General features: G+C 33.2%; 2 protein-coding genes across 6 annotated transcripts in view; one reads left to right on the forward strand and one right to left on the reverse strand.

Annotated features, from left to right (window-relative positions):
- The window catches only part of LOC138697977 (tyramine receptor 1-like), a 689651-nt gene that overhangs the window by 323335 nt on the left and 340146 nt on the right, over window positions 1-26170 (forward strand). The window lies entirely within an intron of this gene.
- Window positions 10553-18039, reverse strand: LOC138697966 (glucose dehydrogenase [FAD, quinone]-like). 3 transcript variants are annotated; one of them, XM_069823592.1, is made up of 3 exons: window positions 17798-18039; window positions 17527-17640; window positions 10553-13345 (listed from the first exon to the last, which is right to left on the reverse strand). In XM_069823592.1, the coding sequence occupies exon 3, from the start codon at window positions 13337-13339 to the stop codon at window positions 11453-11455; it is 1887 nt and encodes a 628-aa protein (XP_069679693.1). In that variant the 5' UTR covers window positions 13340-13345; window positions 17527-17640; window positions 17798-18039; the 3' UTR covers window positions 10553-11452. The 3 variants fall into 3 exon arrangements, with proteins under 3 accessions (XP_069679693.1, XP_069679692.1, XP_069679694.1); XM_069823591.1 differs by having other exon boundaries at window positions 17767-18039; XM_069823593.1 differs by lacking the exon at window positions 17527-17640 and having other exon boundaries at window positions 17890-18039.

The raw sequence follows: 26170 nt of genomic DNA on the forward strand, positions 1-26170 counted from the left end.
CTTAAGACGAGTAGATAGACGAAAACATACATAATTACAAATATGCATACTTCGTAGACTAACATTTAAACACCAGGATAAGATACTTAAGAAGTAGGCTACATGAAGGTGATGAAAATAAAATTAATAACAACACTAGTAATAATTGAGATAAATAATTTCAGAGTAAAAAAAAGAGATGTTAAGATTGGTAATACGGGTAGATAAATATTATTTTAGTGTAATTAATAGCAAGTCATGTTGATATAGTAACAAAGGTGAGATTGAGAGAAATAATATACTTAAATATGGACGTCCTTTACAATGCATGATGCTTAGAAATAAGAAAAGACTGCCATATGAGTTGTTTGTTTCTGGATTTTAAAATGTCATTATTAAAAGTAACCAATTTAAGAATGAAATTTTATTATCCAATTATACATATGTAGGCCATAATTTGTACTATGTAGCAAACCAGCAGATATTAAGCATTGAAATAAGAATTTAATTTCTTCTTGTATCTTCATCATGTGGTTGAGCTACAAGATTTCATTCGATTTTTATTATAAAATTTCATTAGAGAGTATTTATAAATTTGGTCAGTAGTAGAAACATTAAATTCGGATTGGAACAAGTTTGTTGGATAACCGTGTCAAAAGCTTTCCGTAAATCTAAGAAAATTCTTAACATTTATGACCGATATCCATTTCCTGCATAATTCTATCAGTGACTTCAATAATTACGTCATCTGTAGATAACTTGTTTCTGATGCTATAATGATGCTTAAACAGTAATTCATTTTTATCTAAGTAATTTACTTATCAGTTTTTTGTACATTTTTCTAATATCTTTGAAAAGCTAGAGAACAGGAATATACGTCTACATACTCGTAGTGTAGTTATTCAAGTGTTTTCTTTCCCCTGACTTATGGACTGGTACAACTACAGAATTTTTCAAAGTTTCTGAAAATAAATAATAAATATATCAGTGAGTGAATGAATGAATGGACGAATGAATGAAATAAACATAAAAAAAATAAATAAATAATAAATGAATGATTGAATAGAAATAAATAAACAAAAATAAATATGTAAATAAATAACTGAATGAGTGAATAATAAATAAATAAAAGTAAATGAATGAAAATATCAATTATTAATTAAATAAATAATTACAAATATATAAATTATAAATAAATAATTAAATTAAATTAAATTAATGAATAAGTATGAATGGCCTGCTACGTGGACGGATGAAATGATTAATTGATGGATGTATTAATGAATATATTGATCGATTAATGAATGAATTAGTGCAGCGGTTCAACCTATGGTGCGCGTAACACTGACACTGGTGATACGTGAGCCACTGCTGTGAAATAAAAATATGAAGTATTATAAAATATAAACATATATAGCTTTTTCTGAATATTTTCCTGAACAATCCATTAAATAAATTCAATTTGAACTGGGTTTTTCAATTAAACACGACTAAATAAAACAATCAATACAATTATTGGTGTTGGAGCATAGAAATGTTTATTATGACCCTGAGGACACTTGACACTTGACGTTTTGCCATTATACATTTCGTTAATGATGCAGCTAATGTCCTAGATTAAAAATAGTGAGAAACTGTGGATTAGTGAATTAATGAAGGGATTGATTGATTAATGGATTTATCAATTGATGAATGAATTGATGAGTGGGTGAATGAATAGATGTATGCTTGAATGAATGAATGAATGAATGAACGTACGAACGTATGTATTCATGAATTGATGAATGAATGGATGAAATGATGCATGAATGCCTTTATGAATGGATGAATGAATTAATGGACGAGTGATTGAATTGATGAATGGATGAAGAATGAATGAATGAATGAATGAATTTATGTAATTAAATGAATAAGCAAATAATGTGATTTACTAATTTATTACTTTAAGTTATTTAGTTAATTATATGAATGAATATATAAATAAAGAAATATTTTAATGAATAAGTTATTTTATTTTCGACATTTGGATCACTCACTTTATTTTCACTTGTGATATCTCTATGTTGAGACACTACCCATTTACTAATTTTGAAGGCACAATAATAAGCAATTCAAATCGGGTTTATATATCGTTGGCTCGAACGTCCAAAAGACATGAAAATATGATTGCAATTGGAACTATTTTCTGTATTAACAAATAAATCAACATTAAAATCAGAAAACACTCAAATTTATAAGTAATCACACAGTTCATTAACGTATCAAGTTTGTCAAAAATGTGTTATTTCCATCAGTCGGGCTCTACGTTTATTCTTAAAATTGTTAGATTATGTTCGTTGATAATTATTTCACATGATTCAAAATCAGATTCATCGCAGAAATAGTGTAAATTAAGTTAATGACTTTTCAAATTACCTTCTACATAGATAATTATACTGGATGGAAGGATACCGATGCACCAATATTTAAGATATTTTTCTACGTGTTAAATGTAATTTATTACACTTTTCCTTCCATGAAGAACCGTTAAGCAAGAAAAAATAGTCTTTGCCCAATGTTTGCAGCGCTGTGTTGCGGTAATGGCCCGACAGAAATGGCTGATTGCTATAAAGGCCGACAGGTGAAAATAATCTGAATAGTGTCTGTAGTCTTTATTTTGCAAATTAAACCGTTTAGCTATGAATTTAAATTGAATATTTGCGAAAATCGTTAAAATAAATCTGGCAACGCAGCGTAGTTTCGCGTGCCTGTGATAGTACAGCAGATAAAGAGGGGAATATAAGGAATGGGGCAATGACGTAATCTGACCTTCACTTGCTGTGTTGACATTTACGTTACCGTAATTCAACATTTTCCAGTCTGAAATTACATGTAAATAGTATTGTGTGCTCTTAATTCAGTGTAAGACAAATCATGTCAGTAAAAATTATTACAATTTATTTCTAAAATTTGTCACGAGATGCGTATTTCCGTTTGAAATTTTGATCACTAAGCTACAATCACAGTCTAGTATATACAGTCACGAAGCTTGAGTTGTGAGGATGCTAGGAACAAAAGACTGTGCAGGTACTATTTGGCATTGTCTGTAATGAGGCGATATTAGCCATCCTAGTGGTTAGCAACTATACTTCGCACGAAAACTTGACGACCTTCCCTCATCCCCTTCACCAGTTAACTGCAGGCACGCGCAAGGGATAAACCCTTAGCCGAGTTGCCAATTCTTGAAGTCATTGTGATTTGCGAACGTTTTTCAAACTGTGTTCCGTGAAACCGCGATTTTCAGCGAGATTATATTATCTTTGTAAATATACCTTAATTTATAATTACTAAAACAAAATTGGTATAAAAATGAACAAACTTATTTTAAAAACACTTTATATTTATATTTTTACTAACATGTTTTGGCTAAATAAACAAAGAAATGCAGAATTATATAATAAGTGTTAAATTCTCATGTTATTGAAGTTCCAGAATTTTATACTTAATTAAGAATGTTGCGCTGGTAAAATTTTCGGAAACTGTGATCATTGAATAGCAATTTATAGTACAAGAGAGTAAAATTAGATTTTAACCGCTTAGCCTTGGGTGAAAATTCCTACGAGCGCATAAAATCTGTTTACTCTAGTGTGCTATACAATATTTTATTCATTACTGATGTAAATTTAATTTTAAATTGTAGGTGTTTTCTTTGTAATGTGTTGTTGGCGAAGAAGTTCATATATATTCATTTTAATTAATGCTAATATGTTGGTTGTCATGTAGAGAGTGATTTAAAAACATTTAATTCACTGCTGTAAGTTAGAAAACTTTTAAGCACTGCTGTGAATAATGTCATTATTTAGGTTGCTAAGGACGGTGAAATAAAGACCAGTTTAGATACCAGTCATGGATAAATGTATTCCTTTTACATCATTTTTTCATAACACGAAAATCATATACCACAAAAGAATATATTTGTTTCTCTGCCAGTTTACTTGCTGATTCGATGCAAATTTTCTGTAGGCCTAAGAAACGTTATAAGATACAGAATATGATTTAATTAATTAAGGGGTACACTTCTTATACCTTAAAATTCTGTTTTGCAAAATATAGGCCTTATATAAAATTTAAATTTCTACACCAGCTATTGAAGTTCATTCAGGTAAAACAACCTGTATTAGTTTTTTTTTGTTATTTAGCGACACTGTATCAATTACTAGGTTATTTAGTGTTGATGGGATTGGTGATAGCAAAATGGTATTTGGGGAGATGAGACCGAGGATTCGCTATAGATTGCCTGACATTCGCCTTACTGTTGAGAAAAACATCGGAAAACCCCCAATCAGATAAATAAGCCAAAGCGGGAACTGAACCCTCGCCCGAGTGCAACTTCGGATCGGTAGTCAACTCAGCCAACTGAGCTACGCCAGTGGCTCTGTATTAGTTCTGAAATTATGATCTTAAATGTAAAGTGCGGCATTGGCTATAATAGCTGTTAAGTGGAAAACGGCATGAGCTTTTTTTCTTCTTCGCAAACTATATTCCTTAAAAACCCTTTTCCTGGTAATTCCGAAAGTGCTGGATAGAATCGAATGAAATTGTTTCTGCATTCTTAAACATATGTACGAATCAGGCCAGAATATTTCCGCAAGTTTATTTGCAGTTGGCGATATCTCTTTCGCGTACTGTTCACATACTGTTCGACGAAGTAAATCACGCATAAAATCGTCTATCTTACCGAATTCTGTTTTAGTTTATTTTCTCTTTAGTTGGTGAACCGTAATTCTTAATTTCTATGCTCCACACACGCACACGCACACGCACACTCATACACACACACACACACACACACACACACATATATATATATATATATATACTTATCAAACTTATATATATATATATATGTACTTATCAAACTGCCTCAACTTTCGATTAATCCCTGGATAGAATTTCTAACGTTAGACACAATTTTAATACTTTGTTTTCTTAGCTACGCTCCTCTGCAAATAAGATATTCTGTTTTGTTCGACGGTGTTATTTGTTCTTGTCGTGATCTTCAGGTGAATCAGAAGGCCTGACTGCGGATCATCTACTCCAACACTCATTAATCATGGCCGGAATAAATATTATACTTATTGAAGCACACAACGGTATAAAACAACACGTCGACAAATGTCTAAAAAGACACTGAGAACGGTGAAACTCAACAGGTAGAGGAATTGTCTTAAATTTGGCAATGCTGGGATCTATTGTATTTCTGCCACGCGGCTAGGGGTTGAGTAGAGGATGGGGGTTTATGAGGGATTACCAATTCCAAGAACAGAGGCCGTCATGTTTCCGAGCCAAGTATATCTATGGATGCATATTTACTACGTATTGAGCTTCGTAGCTGTACATATCAGACTATGCTACAACTACGTTACATCATTCCATTTCTACCCTAAAGAGAGAGGGAGACGAATGCTAGGAGTTGTTTTTGTTTACGTGTGCTATGGGTCTACATCGTCTTGAAACTACTCACTCTGCCCTGCCACAGTGCACTTGTTAGTTATTGCAGTAGCCATGTTGCCAATTGTTTCATAGAAACATAACGATTTCCTCTAAAACCAAGAATATTAGGAAAAAAAAACTTGTTTCAATTTTTCAAATGTCTACTCATGATCTATTACGAGTTTTATTTTGGTGCAGTGGTTACCTTCCACTCTGTATTACTCACACGCATGTTCTTATCTTGTACTTGTTGATCCAAATGTTCCGAACCCTTGCCAGTTCCTGGGCAGCTTGAAAGACACGTGCGTGTAAGTCTTCCACGTTCTGTGCTGTTATGCGCTAAACTCCGCTCTTCAGTTCACCTCCAAAAAATAAATTAAAAGAAATAGAAGCAATTAAATTCTGGGATCTCACTGGCCATTTCACCTAACCTACGTGTGCAATCCAACGACGAAATTTGCGACTAAAGTGCCTTGGAACTCTTGCTATTTATTTGAAGGGACGCACCGTTATGAAGAAACCACATGTTCAACATTGTTTGAAATGGCTCTTTTCTAGGAACGCGGGCAAAGTATGTTTAAGAAAATATAATGTAGTACATTTAGCGTTCAAATTGTACAATATTATATAACATCAAATTTTTCCCCATAGTTCCTGCTAGAGACCGTGAAAAAAGTGCACCCCAAATTTAGCTTGTGGGTTTAAAAACCCCAAGAACCTATGGATTAATAATAGTATCCTCGTAAAACAAATTTAATTTTTCCACTAGAATGATTCTTTCTTGACATGGTGTCTGATCTAGAACTGAAAAAAATTATCCGAAGTCTAAAATCAGGCTCTGTGTAACTTTGCATCCACTGAAGATGATGTTAGGGATGCATGGAATGATCTCTCGACGTTTTCATTAAAATACAATGGATGACACCCAACATAGTCTCATAATACGAGTTCTGCTCGGATCCTCTTCCACGAAATTCATAACTTCGTTGTTTACGTAGTTTATTCTAAGAGTCTATTTTCTGCTACCTTCCTGATGGACTCGTATATTTCACTGACGGCTAGTGGTTGCTCCGCAGCTGCAGAGTCCGGCAATTTGGTGCGCATTAACAGAATTCATCATACGAAAAATAGGACATTAAGTAATCAGTCACGAAGCTCATACGTAGTAAATATGCATCCATAGATAGTTGCTAACCACTAGGATCGCTAATATCGCCTCATTACAGACAATGCGAAATAGTACCGGTACAGTCTATTATTCCTAGCACCCTCACAACTCAAGCTTCGTGACTGCATATATACTAGACTGTGGTATTATTTTTGTGCGAAATGGACTTACAGAAACGAAAGAAGTTTGATAATGTTTTTGTTCCCTTCATTTTATAGGTATAAAAAGTCCTTTCAGCTCTGATGGTGCAATACACTATACATAAGTGGTTTCCAAATTAATGCACCGTGAGGAACAAATCACATTTTGAGCTACAGGGATGCCAGATGAATATATTTCATTATTAATGTAAGAATTTAATAGTCAATAGTTTTATTATCCTATACAGTGGACGTACAGTTTCCCTGAAAAAGGATGAGACGATTGAATATTCCTAAGTCTCAGATGTAAGACACTGCGCATGATCAGAGACCAGAGCACTGATACACAAGATAACGAATATTGAGTTACTTAAATTAAGGCTATTTGGTTTGTTACTAGCATCGTTCCGAAATTCACTTCAAAAACTGCAAAAAATATGATAATATTACGTAAATGAAAGATAAATATATACATAAATCGTGTAGTTAAATCGACAACGGACCTTCATGACTAGATCGACACTCCACACAGAAAAGAAAGCTTTCATGTTGTTTCAATAGCTCAGACGATAAGACTTCTGCGTGTTATGTAGAAGAGTGCGAGTTCGATTCTTAGTCTACACAACGATTTTTTTTGTCTAAATAACGTTGAAATAGCTAAGTAATGTTGAAATAGAGTTTTACAAAGTCCTGAGATTAAGTGTTAATGATCGCAAACAATACAAAATTACAAGTTATAATATTATAAACGTTAATCTAATGAATGCATTTATACACACACATATACAATATAAATGTATATATATTAAAAACTAACAATTAAAATGAAATTAAAAAAATATATATAATAATAGACAAACTTTTACAAAGGTTTAGAGTCCTTAGGCTATGTCATTTGTTGAGTAATTATTACATTATTTTATTAATAACTTTCCCATATGTGTAAGAAATGCACTCCCACAAAACAATTTTTGTTAAAAGTATGGCTTTGGATTATTTCATTCTCACACCTTCAGTTAATTTTAACTGTTTTATCTACGTGTTTGCAATAGTGTTTAATGTAGTATGCATTCAATTTTATTCATGTTATGATTGAATGGAAAAGCACTGTTGCAGTTATTGACTAATTACATATATTAATACTAATTATTAAATGCATTTGTTAAGTAACCAACTGCAGTATCTTTTGCAAAATCTTGAATGTTTAAGTTGTCAATAATATTTCTGTACTATTTACTATAATACGTTAAAAGAATTTTCAATAGATTTGGGATCCTCTACTTTATAATCATTGGTTTTAATGAAAAAATATTTTCTTTCTTAGGATATCTACACGTTTAAATTTAATAATATTCCGAATAGGTTTAATTGCATTATCTGAATTTTGTACTTTTCTATTGGAATGTATCCTATTTCCCTCTTTCATAATTTTTGATAAATTACACTGTACTCCTTGCAGTATTTAAGAACATGAGGATCATTGCATTGCAACTCATTACATATAGATTCTTCTTTTTTAATACATGAGATTTTGAAGTCCCTGCGTTATCTACATGTTTTTACTTTTGAATTTTTTTCACAACATTGAGTGGAGAACATCCACTGAAGTGATTATGAAATTAAGTGAAAAATGCAATACATTAACTCTTAATATCAGTAGTACCAGTATCATATACGTTTTTCCAAGATTCATTTTGTAGACATAAATGTAAATAATCACTAGATACAGCATTTGCGACCCTTTTTTAGTTTTTAAATTAATATTTTGAAATTGTTCAGTGACATTGGAAACATTTAGGATTTGTTTATCATGTTCAGACGGTGGCAACGGTCAACATGGACACATTTGATTTGTACTGTGGAATGTTGCCGTACGCAACCGGTGATAACAAATACCCTGCGTACGACTTGGCCGCGCAAAACAGTTCGAAAGAGGTTATGGTAGCACACAGACCGTACAGACCGCCATCTGTTGCTACGACGTTCAAGTTATACCGTACACGTTCTCAAGTTCAGATTGAACGCTTTGATTAATAGGCAACTTCTCTGACATAAAAGCTGAAACCCGCTTCAAATCGCTGACTTACAACAGTGACGTGATGCCACACTTTGAAATGAACACTCAGCATTCATCCGTTACTGAATCAACGCTGCGCGGTGTTCGGCGGGGAAGAAAGGGGATGAAGAGAAATCATATGGCTCCCCGTGAGAGAGTAGAATTCGTTCTTGCTGCCCAGCCCTGCATTAACATATAACAAGAATATTATAAATTTGTTAATGTCTTCAATTTGATTAAATAAATTTATAGCCTATGTCTATGAATTGATCAGCCTATATTATATTTGTAATTTATAATTTCGGGATATACATTTTTCATAAATTGTCTTACTTAATTTCACGTACGATATTATTATTTTCTATGTTAATATTAAATTATGTAATTTTATTATAGCTGTAGTTTTACTTTTAATTCCTATTTTAGTTTATTTCCACATTCCTCTTATATTACTAATATAGCCTATCTGAACTGCGACCGAATACTGTCCTCAAATTTTGTTAATATTAATGTATCCTCTTTTTTTATATTGATGTATTATTTTATTTATATTTCTATTGTAATTACAGTATATTCTGTAGTCTGATGTATTATTCAGTATTCTGTATTATATGTTCTATATTATTATATAAATACATAAATATATAAGTACGTAATACAGCATACTAGAAATCAACTGACATTAAGCTAACAGAACACTTGCCTTCTATGGCCTTGAGGGGCACTTGCAGGAATATTCGATACATGAACAAAAGCATGTCTGGTGCTCGTATTGCAACGCGGGAGTTGAGCTGAACGATCTATTTATAATTCATTGCAATAAAGCAATAAAAAATGTTAAGTGTCCGTAGAAGTTGATATACTTTATGTTACAAAAGAGTAGTTCAATATTGCAATTGCTGTATTTTTCACCTTACATTTTTGTTATATAGTTCACAGTTGAACATGAAGTATATTATCAAGAGTACTAGTCATATGGACGGAGTTATGAAATAAGAGACCAACCGATAAAGACATGTTTTCGAGATATTCACCATTGAAGTAAATTTGGTTATATTTTATGCAAGAAGTATTGTAACATTCATACTACTAAAAAAAATAGCACAAATGATGGCGAAGACTAACAGATTTTTAATAACAGACTAGCAGCTGATTTAATATTGCAAAGCAGAATAAAGAAATAAATTTTATGCACTAAACAAATTTTGCTTATAAATGGCAGCAGAGCGCATTCTTGATTTTTGTTAGTTAAATAATCCCACCAACAATAGATTTATGCAAATATCTCGGCTTGTTTTAAATTCTCGTTTAATCTATTGTTGCATATCTCCATATATTTAATGTCAGATTTAAATTAAAACTTTGTTACGTACATGAGAAATTCATCGAAAATTGGCGTACCATGTATGATGAAGGAGCATTCCGTTGATAGGGATGCAAAATAGCAACATATGATGTTCAAGTCTGCGACTTGATAAAGTTGTTTTCCGCAGCTGTTTATTAGCAATTAAAAGGAGGAATTCAGTCTTTTACAGAGTAAAAATCTTTTTGTGATTTGAGCACAAACCTCAGTATAAAAATAAAAATAAACTATCTCCGTTATTTTAATACAAAAGTAAACTTCAGATGTAATGAAACAATTAAAATAATTGAAAAAAAAAACATTGTTAAAAATAAAGTTTCAGAACTTGAAAATAAGGGACAGTAGAGAAGTTCTAAGAAAGAAAGAAATAATAGTTTTTTGCTTTCGTGAATGAATTTATTGTACCCTGTATTTAAAAAGTGAAAATTAGAAGTACTTTATGACGTAGGTTTTAGTCATTAAAAGATCGATAACTCAGCTTAGTCCAATTGACAAATTTAAAAAATAAAATAAGCTGCAACACATTTTACATCATGCATTTTATTGAATACACACATAACTATATACTTCAGTTTATTTCCCTGTGACAGCTTAATGTTTAATATTATAATATGCTTATTAAACAATAATTCTTAAGAGACTGTTACTAATGCTACTGTATTTAGAAAGAGTATTATAAAACAACGCTTGTGGGAAGAAAATAGTACGTCGACATTGCACAAGTAATCCATAGCCTGTGTGTATAGAACTAAAAATACGGCCACGCGTTCATAACGCAAAAAATCACTTTCACACAAACTCGTGTTTTCAGAACAGTATTCTTTGTTAATTTGGATTGGAACCGTTCTTGCATGCTCATCGTGAATATATTAGAAAAATCGTTGATATTTTCAGTGATTTTGACAATATATGTTATATGAATATTAATTATTATTGGAATAAAACATTTTTAAATCACGAAGATTAGTTGAAATAATTATGTAGAATATTTGTTTCCTTCCATGAGAATGTAATATTTTACTAAAATTTTCTTCAGTTAAATTGCAAATAAGTATATCTAGTCTGAAGGTAATATCCACGTTAGAATGTAAAATTAAATATATTCTAATAGTAGGGGAGTAGTACATAAAATAAAAAAGAATACAATCTGTCAGACGACATTTAATTTAATAATGCAACAATTAAAATGCAACGAAACGACTATTTGCAACCCTAATCCGAAGGAAAGTTTTCGAGAAACGCATTTATATTATGAATTATACCCTGAGCAGAAATCAAATGTGTCTTTTTTTCAATTCCCATTCTTTTCTTATCATATCGGCAGCTTTTTCACCTATCATTATTGTTGGAGCATTAATATTACCGCTAACTATAGTTGGCATTATGGATGCGTCAGCAACCCTAAGTCCTTTAACGCCATACACTTTCAGTTCTGGGCTCACAACAGCTGTGGAATCAGATTCTGGACCCATTTTGCATGTTCCCGAAGGGTGATAAACAGTAGTTCCTATGTGCCTCAGAGCACACTCCCAATAGGCTCTCGTGCTTATCTCTATATTGTCACAATTTTTTATGTATAATTTTCTCTGCTTTCCTTCTTTTGACTTCATCTCATTAGTTTCTATGAATTTCAGGTAAAAATCTATGCCTTGTAGAAGTGTGTCAATATCTTTATTCTCAGGATCCGTTAAATATCCCGGGAATATTTTGGGATGTTGAAAAGGATCTGATGACTTGAGAAGGATTCTACCTCTGCTCTCCGGTCGAATAATTGCAGGAGCCCCTATAAGAAGATCGGCTTGTTGAGTCAACGCTTGCATAGAAGCAGTTGTGTAGCCATCAAGTCCAAATGCATGTGATAATAAACTTGCCGATTCTGTATCATTAGCATTTACTAACAAAAAGTAAATTTGTAAGTCTGATCTGTTATCAGATGTAGAAATGTTGGTTTTTATATATCCAAACATATCTGTTACTCCGAATTTCGTCAAGATACCGGATCTTTTTGTCAAAAAATCGTAATATGTATCCAGTTTATTAGGTGGTTGACTGATTTGTGAATCTTTAATGTTGAAGACCAATCCGACAAATATAAGATGGTCTTGTAAATTTTCACCGACACACAAGTTTTGAACAATAGGATTGATCCCCATTTCTTCTAAGTGAGACTTCGGTCCTATTCCTGATAACATTAATATCTGGGGGGAATTTATTGCCCCGGCAGATAAAATTATTTCTTTCCCTGATTTAACAGTATAGATATGGCCATTGTTGTGTTGAAATTCGACCCCGTAAGCGGTTTTCGTTGTTTCGTTAATTAGTAACCTAGTAACATGAACATGTTTAACAACATGAAGATTATCATTATCTTTCACAGGACTGAGAAAGGCTTTGGCTGTGCTGCATCTTCTGCCATCCCTCAAAGTGCCGAATAGTTCTCCGAAACCTAATTGACGCTCCCCATTGATGTCTTCCAACCATTCGTATCCCATTTCGATAACTGCCCTTAGAAACGATTCTTTATAATGGTCGACATTTGCTTTCTCTACTGTTAAAGGTCCTCCTGTCGCGTGATATGAAATGTTGCCACGACTTTGAAGCAATGGTTTATAAGTCATGTCTTCAGATTTCTTAAAGAAAGGTAAAATTTCGTCGAAGCTCCAACCATAATTCCCATCTTGTGCCCACTTATCATAATCGCCCTTCATTCCCCTAATATACATCATGTAGTTGATAACACTACTTCCTCCCAAAACTTTACCTCTTGGCCAATTACAACGCCTATCTCGTAAACCCTGACACATGCCTTGTTGAGGTTCAGTACGGTACTGCCAGTCGATTTCCGTGTTCTGTAAATTAATGGCAAGAATTGGAATATCTGAGGTGGGTGTTGGGTCGCCTCCAGCCTCTAAAAGTAGGATTTTCCATTTGTTCACCTCGCTGAGTCGACTGGCCACCACGGAGCCGGCTGAACCTCCGCCTACGACAACGAAGTCGTATTCAGGTAGCAGTTGGCTTGTGGCGTCTTTTGGGTAGTCTTCAGGGTTTCCCAGTTGGTTCTGAGTGCTGACAAGTGTTGAGATGAGACTGGCAAACAGAAGACCACTGACACCGCTTCCTCCGGGAGATGCAGATGAATTCATGAAGCAGTATTCCTCCATAATTATCTGAATATGATATGAAATACAAAGCAATATTAAGTAAATGGGACTCAAGATGTGCCATTTTGAAACATAAGTCCTGTAATTTCTAAATGGAATGTTTAAATACAAAATTGAATGTATAATTTAGATTTACTGAATGAAGTTCCCCCATAGTTGGAAGTTGACAGTAACAGAATTAGTATTATTATTATTATTATTATTATTGTTATTATTATTATCACTATTATTATCATAATAATAATAATTATTATTATTATTTTTATTATTATTATCATTATTATTATTATTATTATTTTTTTATTATTATAATTATTATTATAATCATTATTATTATTATTATTATTATTATTATTATTATTATTATTATTATTATAAAATGGATTAGAGTAAGGTGCGAGGTGGGATATGGTGGGATTAATCTTGCTCAGGGTAGCGACTATGAACTTTCAGGTTCTCTAAAAGTGATAAGTATTATTATGATTAGTATTACTATTATTATTATTATTATTATTATTATTAATATTATTATTATTATTATTATTATTATTATTATTTCATCATCAACACCATTAACATCATATTTGTTGTCATTATCATCGAATTGGAAGTTGGTGCCTAACTAGGATGCTACAGGAAGGAATGCAAATTTTTGTTTTAATAGGACAATAATATTAATCTTATTGCTTCCCATTTTTTATAAACATTATATTCCTATGTGTTTTCTAAAACATGAGTTGATTCTCTTCTATTTACATTGCAGAAATATACCATAATTCTTCTTCTTTTTCTTCTTCTTCTTCTTCTATGTCGTCGTCATCATCATCATCATCATCATCAGCATCACCTCAAAAGATAGTTACAAAATATTAAAATATATTCAGTTTCTAAATGAAATTTATAGGCCTACTCGTAGTTGGTGTGTGTTTGTAAATCAAAACTTTCTTCCTTGGCTTATATGACTTTATAATGGTCATTGCTTGCAATGGTGGTGTTTTCTTCTTTCCTTATGTGAATATGTTCTTGCCACTTTTTTCTCTAATCTATAGTTTTAATTATTAAATTGTTAAAACTATTAAATTCTTCACGAATATTTCAATGCTTTGGCAGCTTGTCTGCGTGCATTCAGCGTCAGATCTTAGAGACATCAATTTAGATATTACTCGACCAAGACGAGCGGAGCCGTGAGCGTAATGTGAACTGTCGCGACGACGCTATAGGAACGCAAGAACAGTAGAAGTGGCGCTCCTGGATGCGGGACTCCACTGTGGTCGGTCGAATAATACTTATAGCCTATCCTTTACGCCATGCCTGTAGTATCCAACATTCTTATTATTATGTGAGAACAGGAAAAGCTAAAACCCTAGAAAAATAATAGTACGAGTATCATTCTATATCTGTAATTTTAAGGTTGCACACATTGTATATTGTTTTAGCTTTTTATTTAATCGAAAGTTAGAAATAAATGTGTGCTTGATTCTAATTAATTAAGATTTATATACACACATACCTATACAGTATACAAGGTAGAAGGTAAGATAGTACATTAATTGACAGGAGCCATATAACTCATTATTTAGAGTCAGTTTTGTGAAATAAAAAAAAATTATAGTACTTACGGATAATAAGTGTTTCGAAAGCGCTGACGTCAATTGCAAGATGTCTCAACACCGCATAAGCAGTACCCCACACCCCATGCGATCAGCGACTTTAAGGGGGTGGGTTAAGTTCAACTACCTTTCACCGTGTATCTTGCAACAGGTGATGGCAGGACGGCAGCAAACATATGTACTGAGCTTCGGTGCAATGCTTCGCGAGCTAATCTGGGGATAAATCTTCGCACAAAAATGACCTACGTAAACTCCGGATAGGGACGTAACTGTTACTTGTTTAGTTTGTGTAATTTAATGTCAGAAAATGTAAATTAATAACCAGAGTGAACAAAATAGCTCGTGTCCGGGCGCAGTTCAACAATGAATGCAGAATAATTATCAACTTACAATGCAATACACTAACAATTCAATACTAAGTATGACGTAATAATTTTAATGTAAGCAAGAAATACGTACAGCAATAACAAGAAATAACGTGAAAATCAGAAAATTATATCCAAATTAGTGAAGACACTTAGGATTGAAATTTCAGTTACAATTAATGGAAAAATAAAACTGATGTAACTTTGTGAACAAGATGTAATTAACATGACAGTTTATTGTTTTACGAATCACTAATTCTGGGAGTTAATAATGAAATAAAGAGTAATAAACTCTGTAAACCACATTCCACTCACATCTTACAGGTACTGTTCAAAATGTACACCATCAGCGTGCGTACAGTTTTCACATCTTCTAGTCTAAGACGAACTCTGGTCAGTAGTTCTTCACTGTTCCGAATTTCTTCCGCGGCCTGGATCTGTGTCTAAGTACTCACGATTTGTGAACTCTGGCATCTCGTAGTTTTGAAATAAACTAAACTGTATCGCTGTACGTCAAACTGCACACTAATCCAATATAAACATCACAATAGCTGATCAGTTGCGAGTACTAGGCAAACTGTCAGCCGTCCGGACAGCGATGCCAAATTTTTAGACCTTCTGTACGTGATCAGACAATCAAATTTTCCAGTGTTTCTTCAATCGTTTAATTCGAAATCTGTGAATTTTCTAATTAAAATACTGCTGCAACGTGAACATAATAAACGTTCTCTTCGTTGTTATACAAGAAATTAAACCGTACTTTAAACAGTATTCGTAAAATTCGCAAGGGTTAAATATTACTTCTATCAAGATTTTTGACCCGATCAGTTAAATTCCAATTAGCCTTTGTCCCCCGCATCGTGGACGAGCTTCTACAAATCATCAGAAAGTGTTGGAGGGGAATTGGGCGCAGTTTTCCGCAAATGTTTTTATATTTGTGCCCTCGTATTTCAGTCGGAAGAACGTCGGAATATAGGTGTCAATGTCTCAGGTTCAACTCCGCGTCACTCCTTTTCATTTTATTGTTTTTCAAGATAGTATAATGTAATAATATAAAAAGAACAAACTAACACCAGTATTATGCAACTGTATTGTTCCAAACCTAATATTAAATTTATATTATTTATGTCGGTAAAGAACGAACAGAATATAAATTATAACTTGAATATTATTTTTATTAGAAGAGAATGATAACAGAATATGAATAACGTGAATATTATTTATATCGTTAAAGAACGATAACAAAATACAAATGATAATTTGAATATTATTTATATCGCTAAAGAACGATAACAGAATACAAATGATAACTTGAATATTATTTGTATTGCCAAGGAACGATTAAAAAATAAAATGAAAACTTGAACAATGCCCGAACTCACAACCTTCGAATCATTAAGCTAGCACTTTACTGCTAATCTACGAGACGCTGATGTGGAATAATTGCGTAGTTCCAGAACTGCTTCTGTAAGCATATGCATCTTGTAACATCGCCGTGACCCGAAGTGGACTTAAAAAATATTCGCTGTTCACGAGTGCGGCCACTTTTTCTTTTTACAACTGTACATTGTGTGTCTCTGTATACAGTTTCTCCGGACGTTCTATATGACGGAGACTTAGAGCAATTTAGATTAAAAACTTGTAGAAATTTAACGTAAAAACTTATACTACTTTTCTTACTTTCACTTTGGGTACGATTCCTGAAATAGAAAACGTTCAATCAAAACTAATTTCTGTTCAGTATATTTCTATATCAGTTATCACCATTACATCAGAGACATAGTCTTCAGATCACGGATATGAGTAAACGGTGATCGGTGAATCATGATGATTACATAAGCAAACATATATTCTAAATGTATTATGCTCAGACACGTGGTGACCAAGGAACGGGACGTTTTATTATTACAGTAGAGTTTACTTCATGCTATTCTTTTCTTGAAGATTAATAGTGTATTCTAAATAAATATGACACCAATTAATAATTACATTGCTAGAGGTAAATATAGTAGTTTTTCCATTTTCAAGTGTAAATTTATTTTCCATTTAATCTCGTTCTGATAGTTTTAAATAGAAATGATATTTTCTTCTTACTGAGTAACCTGTGGTTGCAGGTGCTACATCTGAGATACTTTATTATGATTTACGTTGAAATTTCCAGTGATTTATTCGTCTTAGAATGTGGAATATCAGTCCCCAGATTACCACTTACCTATTAATTTGTAATGATATCAGTGCCGTGGCTTACCAGTGACCAATTACTGATATGGAAGATATGAAGGTCCGTGTCTGGGATGCACTTCTGGCTATTGATGCTGACAAACTACTGTGAAAAATACAATTTAATTATGATTTTGGCGTTCTGTGTGATACGAAGGATGCCAATGCTGAGGTGGATTTAGGTCAGATATTAAATTTAATAACAATAATGACAAACAACTCAAACGCATACCTGTCTAGTCAAATCCGTTCATGAATCACACCTTTGTGAAACGACGAAAGAATCTAGTGAAAACAATATTTGTTTTTGTATGAGTTATTTGTTTCACTTCAACGGTAAAAGTTTGTTATATACCTTCAGTATCTGACGTGAATCATCCGTAATGCCTTGCTTGGTCTTACGAATTGCTGAAGTAAAGTAGGGAACACAGAAACGTAAAATAAAAGCTAAGTGGAGTTTCTTATATGATGAAATTTAAGCCTACTGGAGAACAGTTCGTGACGATACCCAATACACATTCAAGAAAACAGGGGAAAGGTTTAAATATAATAATCAAGCTACTGTCAAAATGTCAAGACTAGCAATATATGTTCAGATAACATAAGCGGATTTAGAGAGAAATGTTTGTCATTAACAAAAAAATTGTAGACATACCTCACACGTAACTAGTTTCATACTGAACAAAGAACATAATTCATTAATACCAGAAGATACTTCACAACATATTCATCACTGTAGTTGAGGAGCTCGGAATCAAAACGCGTTAAGTCCACATTTTATCGAAAATGCGTTTTTTCCGAATTTACGTTCTTTTAGAGGCGCTTCATCATGCTACGCTTGACATTTGTTGCAACTGACATTTTCAGCCTGTTTAAAGTCAGCCTGAAATCGAGGGTCTGATTCAGAACGTATTCTGTCCATCACCCTGAATGGATCAAACCGAATTAAGTCCATGAAGTTAAGATTTCTAACGAAAGCAGTACACCAGAATGAACGTAATTAATTCGCCTCCTGTCGTTAACTAATGTTCATTGTTGACTCTTCTCTAAAGTTTTTATTATTGCTACCTTTAGGTCCATGCAGTAAGATTTAAAAGGACGAGTTTATTGCCTGGAATCTCTATTTAAATCCCCACGCGCAGACAGTGAGGTAATGGTGTGCGTTAAGTAGCATTTAAAGGCAGGTGGAGGTCGTTTGCAATAAACATGGGTCTTTTACTACAAACTGTGATATTATACTCATAATTTAGTTGCATTTTGAACTGTATGGTAGGCTTCGAGAGACTCTAATACAAAACATTGTTTGCACTCCCACGTTATTTCGCTTGTTTCTTGTGAGATTTAAAAACTTTGCAGGTTATCGCTGGTTTCTTTTTCTATGGGTGATAGGTATATGACGGGAAGGGGGGGAAAATGAGCCCGACAGTTTGCTTGTAACATTGTCGTCGTAACACCAGTATCCCTTCAACTAACATTGCAGCTAGGCAAGGTTAAACCTCAATAAAATGTCTGCTTTCAGGTCTAGTCGATTTGTGACGATCCTTTCCTGCCTGGGTTTGCTTCCCTTCACGGTCTTACATGCAATTACGTAGACATTGACAAGCTGAAAAGGACCGGTACCATAAATATTATATTGAAGGAAACATTTCTGCAGTATTTTTTTACGTATTTTGTCATAATGAGGAAGGGATATAAGACTTCATTCTGACGCTGACCTGACGGCGATCCCACAACATAACGTTATTGTACTCTATTACGCCCTTCAGTTTCACCACCGTTTCTTCCCCTTCATTGTTACCCTTTTTTCCTTTATGTTGACCATGTGAATCTCGTGCTTCGTAGACAGACCTCTTCTGTCATGTCACTTTACTGCCAATAACTCTTACAAGACCTCGATTCTCACTCCCTTTCTTAAACTTTGTCGATTCCACTTGGGATGCAGGACAACTTCAATGCACTTCTATTTAAACAGTTACGAATTTTGGAAAACCTTTCGCGAATATTTAGAGCAAAATAACTCCTCTTCTTCAAGAAAGGTCGTTTTACAACATACAAAAAAATCTCTAAATAGACAGCTTAAAAAAACTCAATATGACAGCTTGAATGAAAACTGTAAATAAAAGTCGCAGGGTCTCCGAGACGTCATGTCTAGACGGCTACGCTTTGGGAGCGCATCACGTTGCTGACTAGACTTCAGTAGGCAAGGGGTTAGTTAATACAGCTTCTGGAAATAAGTGAAAGGTTTAATATTTTTTAAGAATTTACACGAAAGGGCTAAATAGAGTACTAGCTGCATTCATCACAACATTTTAAGCACTACGAATGTTATGAAATCATGGAAGAAGGTGTGCCAGTTGGGGAGCACTCTACAGGAACTCGAAAACGTCGGAAGAGTGGAACATCGAAACGAAAGAGAGAACAAGAAAACAGGTGAGTCTATTATACTTTTCTACATACAGTTTTACATATGAGTTTATGAGTTAGAATTAACTCCTTAATCCACCCGTTATGATAATGTGATAATTAATCACGCAATAATTGATGCAATATCGTTTAAGTTTGTTGCATAGTCCATCACCTAATATAATCATAATTTTGAAATTTTTAGATATACCGACAAGGATCCTGACATGCTTCAGTTCGAGCCTCCCTGTAACCATAAGGAAGGAAGATACAGATGCTGCAGCATCCCAGCGTTCTACCTAATTCAGCAAAGAAAAAGAGTCCTTAATCATCATGATAAATTGCAGCAAGATAGACTTCTGGGATCCATGATGTCTGTGTCCGTTCCGAAACGACGTCGTCCAAGGAAGGATGGTGAAAAATTAAACTCGATGTTCATCAGGTATCAAGTTAGAGTTCATGATGAAACACTTCCAATATGCTGTAAGTTTTTTAGAACTTTATTCAGTATTGGGCAAAGCAGAGCTAACAGTATTGCTAAGTCAGTAATGTCGTGTAAACCCATCACTGAGAAGAGAGGGGGTGACCGCAAAAGCAAGTTGTATGCAGAAAAAAAACAGTCTGTAATCAATTTTCTTTCTAAACTCAAAGCCAGAGAAAGCCATTATTCAAGGGGGAAAAGTAAGAGACTTTACCTTGCTTCGGAACTGAACATAAATAGATTGTATAAAATGTACAATGCTGAAGTTCCACATTCTTTAAAGGTGAAAAAATGTTTTTTATAACATTTTTTCTACAAATTTCAACTTGGGATTTGGGGATCCTGCAACGGACGTTTGTAGCTTTTGCATCAAGACGAAATTCCAAATTGAATGTGCTGATACTCCAGAAAAGAAATTGGAACTACAAGCTGAGTTAACTGCTCATAAATTGAGAGCGAAAACATTTCACAAAATTATGAAGAAAGATCCTCAGAATAGTATGTCCTTTTCTTTTGTTTTGACCTCCAACAAGTGCAGCCATTACCAAAGCTAGCAATTGGGGAGGCATACTACGCACGACAGCTTTCATTCATTCATTCATTCATTCATTCATTCATTCATTCATTCATTCATTCATTTTATTTTATTCCATAGATCTTACATGAGCAATGAAGCTTTAAGATGTGGAACATGTCAACATTTTACAATATTACAATTACAATTTTTACAAATTTTTATAGTTTTACAATTTAGTAATTTTCTACAATTTTTACAATTTTGTACAATATTTTTACATTTTTTTACATTTTGGCGAGATGTAGTGAGATGAGATGAGGTCCGAGGATTCGCCAAAATATTACCCGGCATTTGCCTTTTCGGTGGGGGAAACCTCGGAAAAACCCAACCAGGTAATCAAATCAAAGGGGGTAATCAAATCAAAGGGGTTGATGCCAAGGACTCGCCATAGACCATCTGGCTTCAGTCCCACGGCTGGGGAAAACCTCCGAAGAAACCAAAGTCCAAAGGGGGATCCAACCCAAGCCCGAACGCAGCTCCGGATCAGCAGCCCAGCGAGTCTGTCGACTGAGCTACATCGATGGCTCTACTAAAAGTATACAATACATAGCCAATCAGATTATTAAATTTACAAACGCAAACGATCATTCATAAGTTGAGCTATATTATAATACAAAACAATTTAATTAAATTTAAGGCATAAACAATTCAACCAGTTGTGATATACAGAAATTGATAATACATATCATGCAAACTACTTCAAATTACAAACACAAACAATTTATCAGTAGAGCTATATAGATTACTATTCAATTTAAAGCATATACAATTCATCGGCCAAAACTATACAAATATATACAATACAAAGTAGCATACTTTCATTAAGCTATACAAATTTGTGCAATTAATATCAAGTAGATTAATTCAATTTATAATCATAAACAATTCATCAGTTGAGCTATACATATTACCATTCAATTTACAGTAGGTCTATATACAATTCATCAGTAGAGCTACACAGACTAGTAATCATTTTAAGAACATATACAATTCATCAGCCAAACTATACAAACATATACAATCAAATTAGTTCAATTTACAAACTTATTTTCGTTAAGCTATACAATTCATATGAAGTAGATTAATTCAATTTATAAGCTTAAACAATTCATCAGTTGACCTATACAGTATACTATTCAATTTTCAGTACATACAATTCATCAGTTATGCTAAACAAAAAATACAATACATAGTAAACAGATTAAGTCAATATAAAAACATATTTTAGTTGAGCTATATAAAATTGTACATGTCATTTAAGTAGAATAATTCAATTCACAAGCATAAACAATTCATCAATTGTGTAGAAGGTATGAGTATGTAGAAATTTGGTTAATTCTTTTCTGAACCTTTTCTCGTTGTTCTTCAAATCTTTAAGATTATTAGGCAGTGCATTGAAGACTGTTATACATGAATAGCGAACTCCTTTTTTAAAACAGCTTAGACTAACAGAGGGTAGATGAAGATCTGATTTATGTCTTGTATTAAAATGATGAATGTCTTCATTAGTACTGAATTTATCTTGGTTCTTAATATACAGCATCATTAGGGAAAGAATGTATTCACAAGGTAAAGTCAAGATTTCTAAGTTTCGGAAAATATTTTTACATGAGGTCCTTTTATGCACACCGGCCATTATTCTTATAGCTTTCTTTTGTAAAACAAAAACGTGTTTAGCTTCAGACGAGTTACCCCAGAATATTAATCCATATTTCATTACAGAGTGAAAATATGCAAAGTATGACATTTTAAGTAAGTTTATATCACCAATAGTAGATAAGGATCTTAATGCATAATAGGCAGAGCTCAATTTACGAGTAATACATTCTATATGCGTTTTCCAGTTCAAGTGATTATCCAATTCTAAACCAAGAAACTTTGTGCTTATAGATTCTTTGAGATGAGTTCCATTTAATCGAATACTGTAGGAAACCTGAGCACTATTGTGTGTACTAAATTTGACTGCACTGGTTTTATCAACATTAAGTGCTAGTTTATTTGCATGGAACCATTCATTCATTAGATTCAGCACTGTATTAGAAGTGTTTATAAAATGATCGTATTGTTTGCTTGAAATAATTACACTTGTATCATCTGCAAATAAAATTACATGGGATGAATTGTTTATGGTCAAGGCTAAATCATTAATATAAACTGGAAACAACAATGGACCTAAAATTGACCCCTGCGGAACACCATGTTTAATATTTCTAAATTCTGAATAAGTAACTTTATGACTATTTGGTACATTTATTTCTACTTTTTGTTTTCTATTTGATAAGTACGATGTAAACCAACCCAACATCTCATCTTTAATACCATAAAACTTCAATTTTTTTACTAATATACTATGGTCTACACAATCAAATGCTTTAGCCAAGTCACAAAAAATCCCACCTACATGTAGTTTCGAATTTAATGAATTTAGTATTTCATCCACCAAACTAAAAGCAGCATTCTCTGTCGATTTTTGTTTTCTAAACCCAAACTGTTCTAAAACTAATATATTGTTGGACTCCAGGTAATGATATAATCTATTATACATAACTTTCTCAAACACTTTTGAAAATGTTGTTAATAATGATATGGGTCTGTAATTAGCAATAGTACATTTATCTCCCTTTTTGTATATTGGTTTTACTATTGAATATTTGAGTCTTTCTGGAAAAATACCACATTGCATTGACAAATTGCATAGATAGCTTAACGGAGGGGATAATATTTCAGAACAAGCTTTCAGAACTTTACGTGGAATTTCATCATATCCAGAGGAATATTTTGTTTTTAGTTGTTTTATCACATGCATGATTTCTGCTGCGGTAGTGGGAATAAATTTGAGACCTAAAAACTCAGTGTTAAATGCATCAGTTAGGTAACCAAGTGCAGCATCTTCTGCACAATCTTGAATGTTTAAGTTCTGAATAATATTTATATAGAAGTTGTTAAAATGATTTGCAATTGATTTTGGGTTATCTATTTTACTATCATTGATTTTAATGCAAGTAATATTTTCACTCTTTGAATATCGATTAGTTTCATTTTTAATAATATCCCAAATAGTTTTAATCTTATTATCTGAATTTTGTATTTTTTCATTCAGATACATTTTCTTTGCATCTTTTATAACTTTTGTCAAAGTTTTACGGTAATTCTTGTAGTAATTAAGAACATGAGGATCATCACTATTCCTACTCATTAAATATAGATTCCTTTTTCTAGCACATGATATTTTAATTCCCTGAGTTATCCACGTGTTTTTACTTTTACATTTTTTCACCACCTTAACTGGAAAACATTCATTGAAATAATTCGTAAATGTAGTGAAAAATGCATTAAATTTAGTATTAATATCAATGGTATCGGTACTATATACATTTTCCCAAGATTCATTTTGTAGACATGTATTTAAATGATGAAGAGATTCAGCATTTATAATCCTTTTTTTTATTTTTAGATTAACACTTTGGAATTTTTCACTCATATTGAAAACACTTAGAATTTGTGCATCGTGATCAGACAGGCCATTGACTAATGGTACTGTTGAATAGGAATTCAATCTACTTTTATCTATAAATATATTATCAATGGCAGTACTACTTCCAGCTTGTGTTCTGGTTGGAAAACTTACTGTGTGACTAAGATTATAAGTTTCAAGAAGTGAGTTTAATTTTCTTTTACGTGAGCTTTCTGATAGATAATCTATGTTTATGTCACCACAGATTACAAATTCGGTATGTGGTTTATAAAGTCTTTTCAATAATGAATCTAAGTTAGTTGTAAATTTCTTATAATCTCCCATTGGCGCCCTATAAACACATAAGATAATTAAATTTGATATCTCATAACCAATTTGTATTCCACAGATTTCAATATCTTGTTCAAGGCAAAAATCAGATATATCAATTTTACTAAATAATAGATCCTCTCTGATAAAAATACAGGCACCCCCTTTTTGGAAGACATGTCTACAGAAATGATAACCTAATACATATCCATGTAAAGACAGTTGTAGTATTTCCTGTTGCTTCATATGATGTTCAGTTATACATAATATCTGAGGTTTATGCTTTTGAGTTGCTAAAGAAGTGATCAATTCATCAGTTTTTTGTTTTAATCCCCTAATATTTTGATGAAAAATAGTGAAGTTACTGTGTTCATTACTAGAAATATCAGAGCATTTACAATTTAGTTGAACTTGTTTCAAACACCTTACTGGTGGGAGGTTTAACCTAAAAAAGGAGAAGCCCTAGCATTAACTAACACAGGAATATTACAACTCTGCTTTTTAACATGGCTGCCTCTGATGCTATTAGCAATAAGAACCGAAAGGTGCTCCTTGCCTCTACCATTCAGATGCAGGCCATGTGACGTATATTCATACCTTCTTATAGGGCTTACATCTATCAAACCAATGTGTGATGCCCCAGGTCTCATCAGAGCCCGCTCAAGCCGCATATTCACGCTCCGCACCGTCCTGTGAAGATACGGCTTGTCGTACCTGCTGAAAAGACTGAGAAATCCCACATTGGTATGGCTGCTCATCTCAATTATGTTGTTGACATCTTTCTCAATAGAATAGTTACAATCGTTATCAATACTGTTACCTGGCCCACCCACTATAACTACATGATCCCTCTTAGAAAATTCTGAACTCAATTTCATCATATCCTCAACAACATTCTTGAGAGGAGCATTAGGCTTACATACACTACTATGCTTTGTGCATTACTGATATTGATAACACATTTCCCAACTTTCACTGCAGGACAGAAAACCAGGCAAAAAGAGGGGCGATTGCAGTTAGCTCTGCTCTGACTCATTTCCTAACAAATTATAATTTCAGAGAAAAAAACATTTCCCTCCTGAGACTCTTCTCCGACGGTTGCGCTGGTTAAAATCGAAATGCACATGTTGTCCATGCTTTGTATTGGTGGTTGTTGAATAAATCTCCAGATTCATTGAAGGAAATATGTATTTTTCCTGTGCGAGGGGATTCCTTCTTGCCAGCAGACCGAATGTTTGGTATTTTGGAGAAAAGCCTCAGGAAACATGCAGAAATACTGACGCCAAAAGAATATCATGATATTTACGGTACAGTCGGTGTCGTTCACGTGTTGGGTGAGGATTGGCATATACACAATTTCAGAGATCTGTGCGATTACTTGAAAAAGCCAG

This window comes from Periplaneta americana, chromosome 4, assembly GCF_040183065.1.
Source record: "Periplaneta americana isolate PAMFEO1 chromosome 4, P.americana_PAMFEO1_priV1, whole genome shotgun sequence".
Taxonomy (NCBI): Eukaryota; Metazoa; Arthropoda; class Insecta; order Blattodea; family Blattidae; genus Periplaneta; species Periplaneta americana.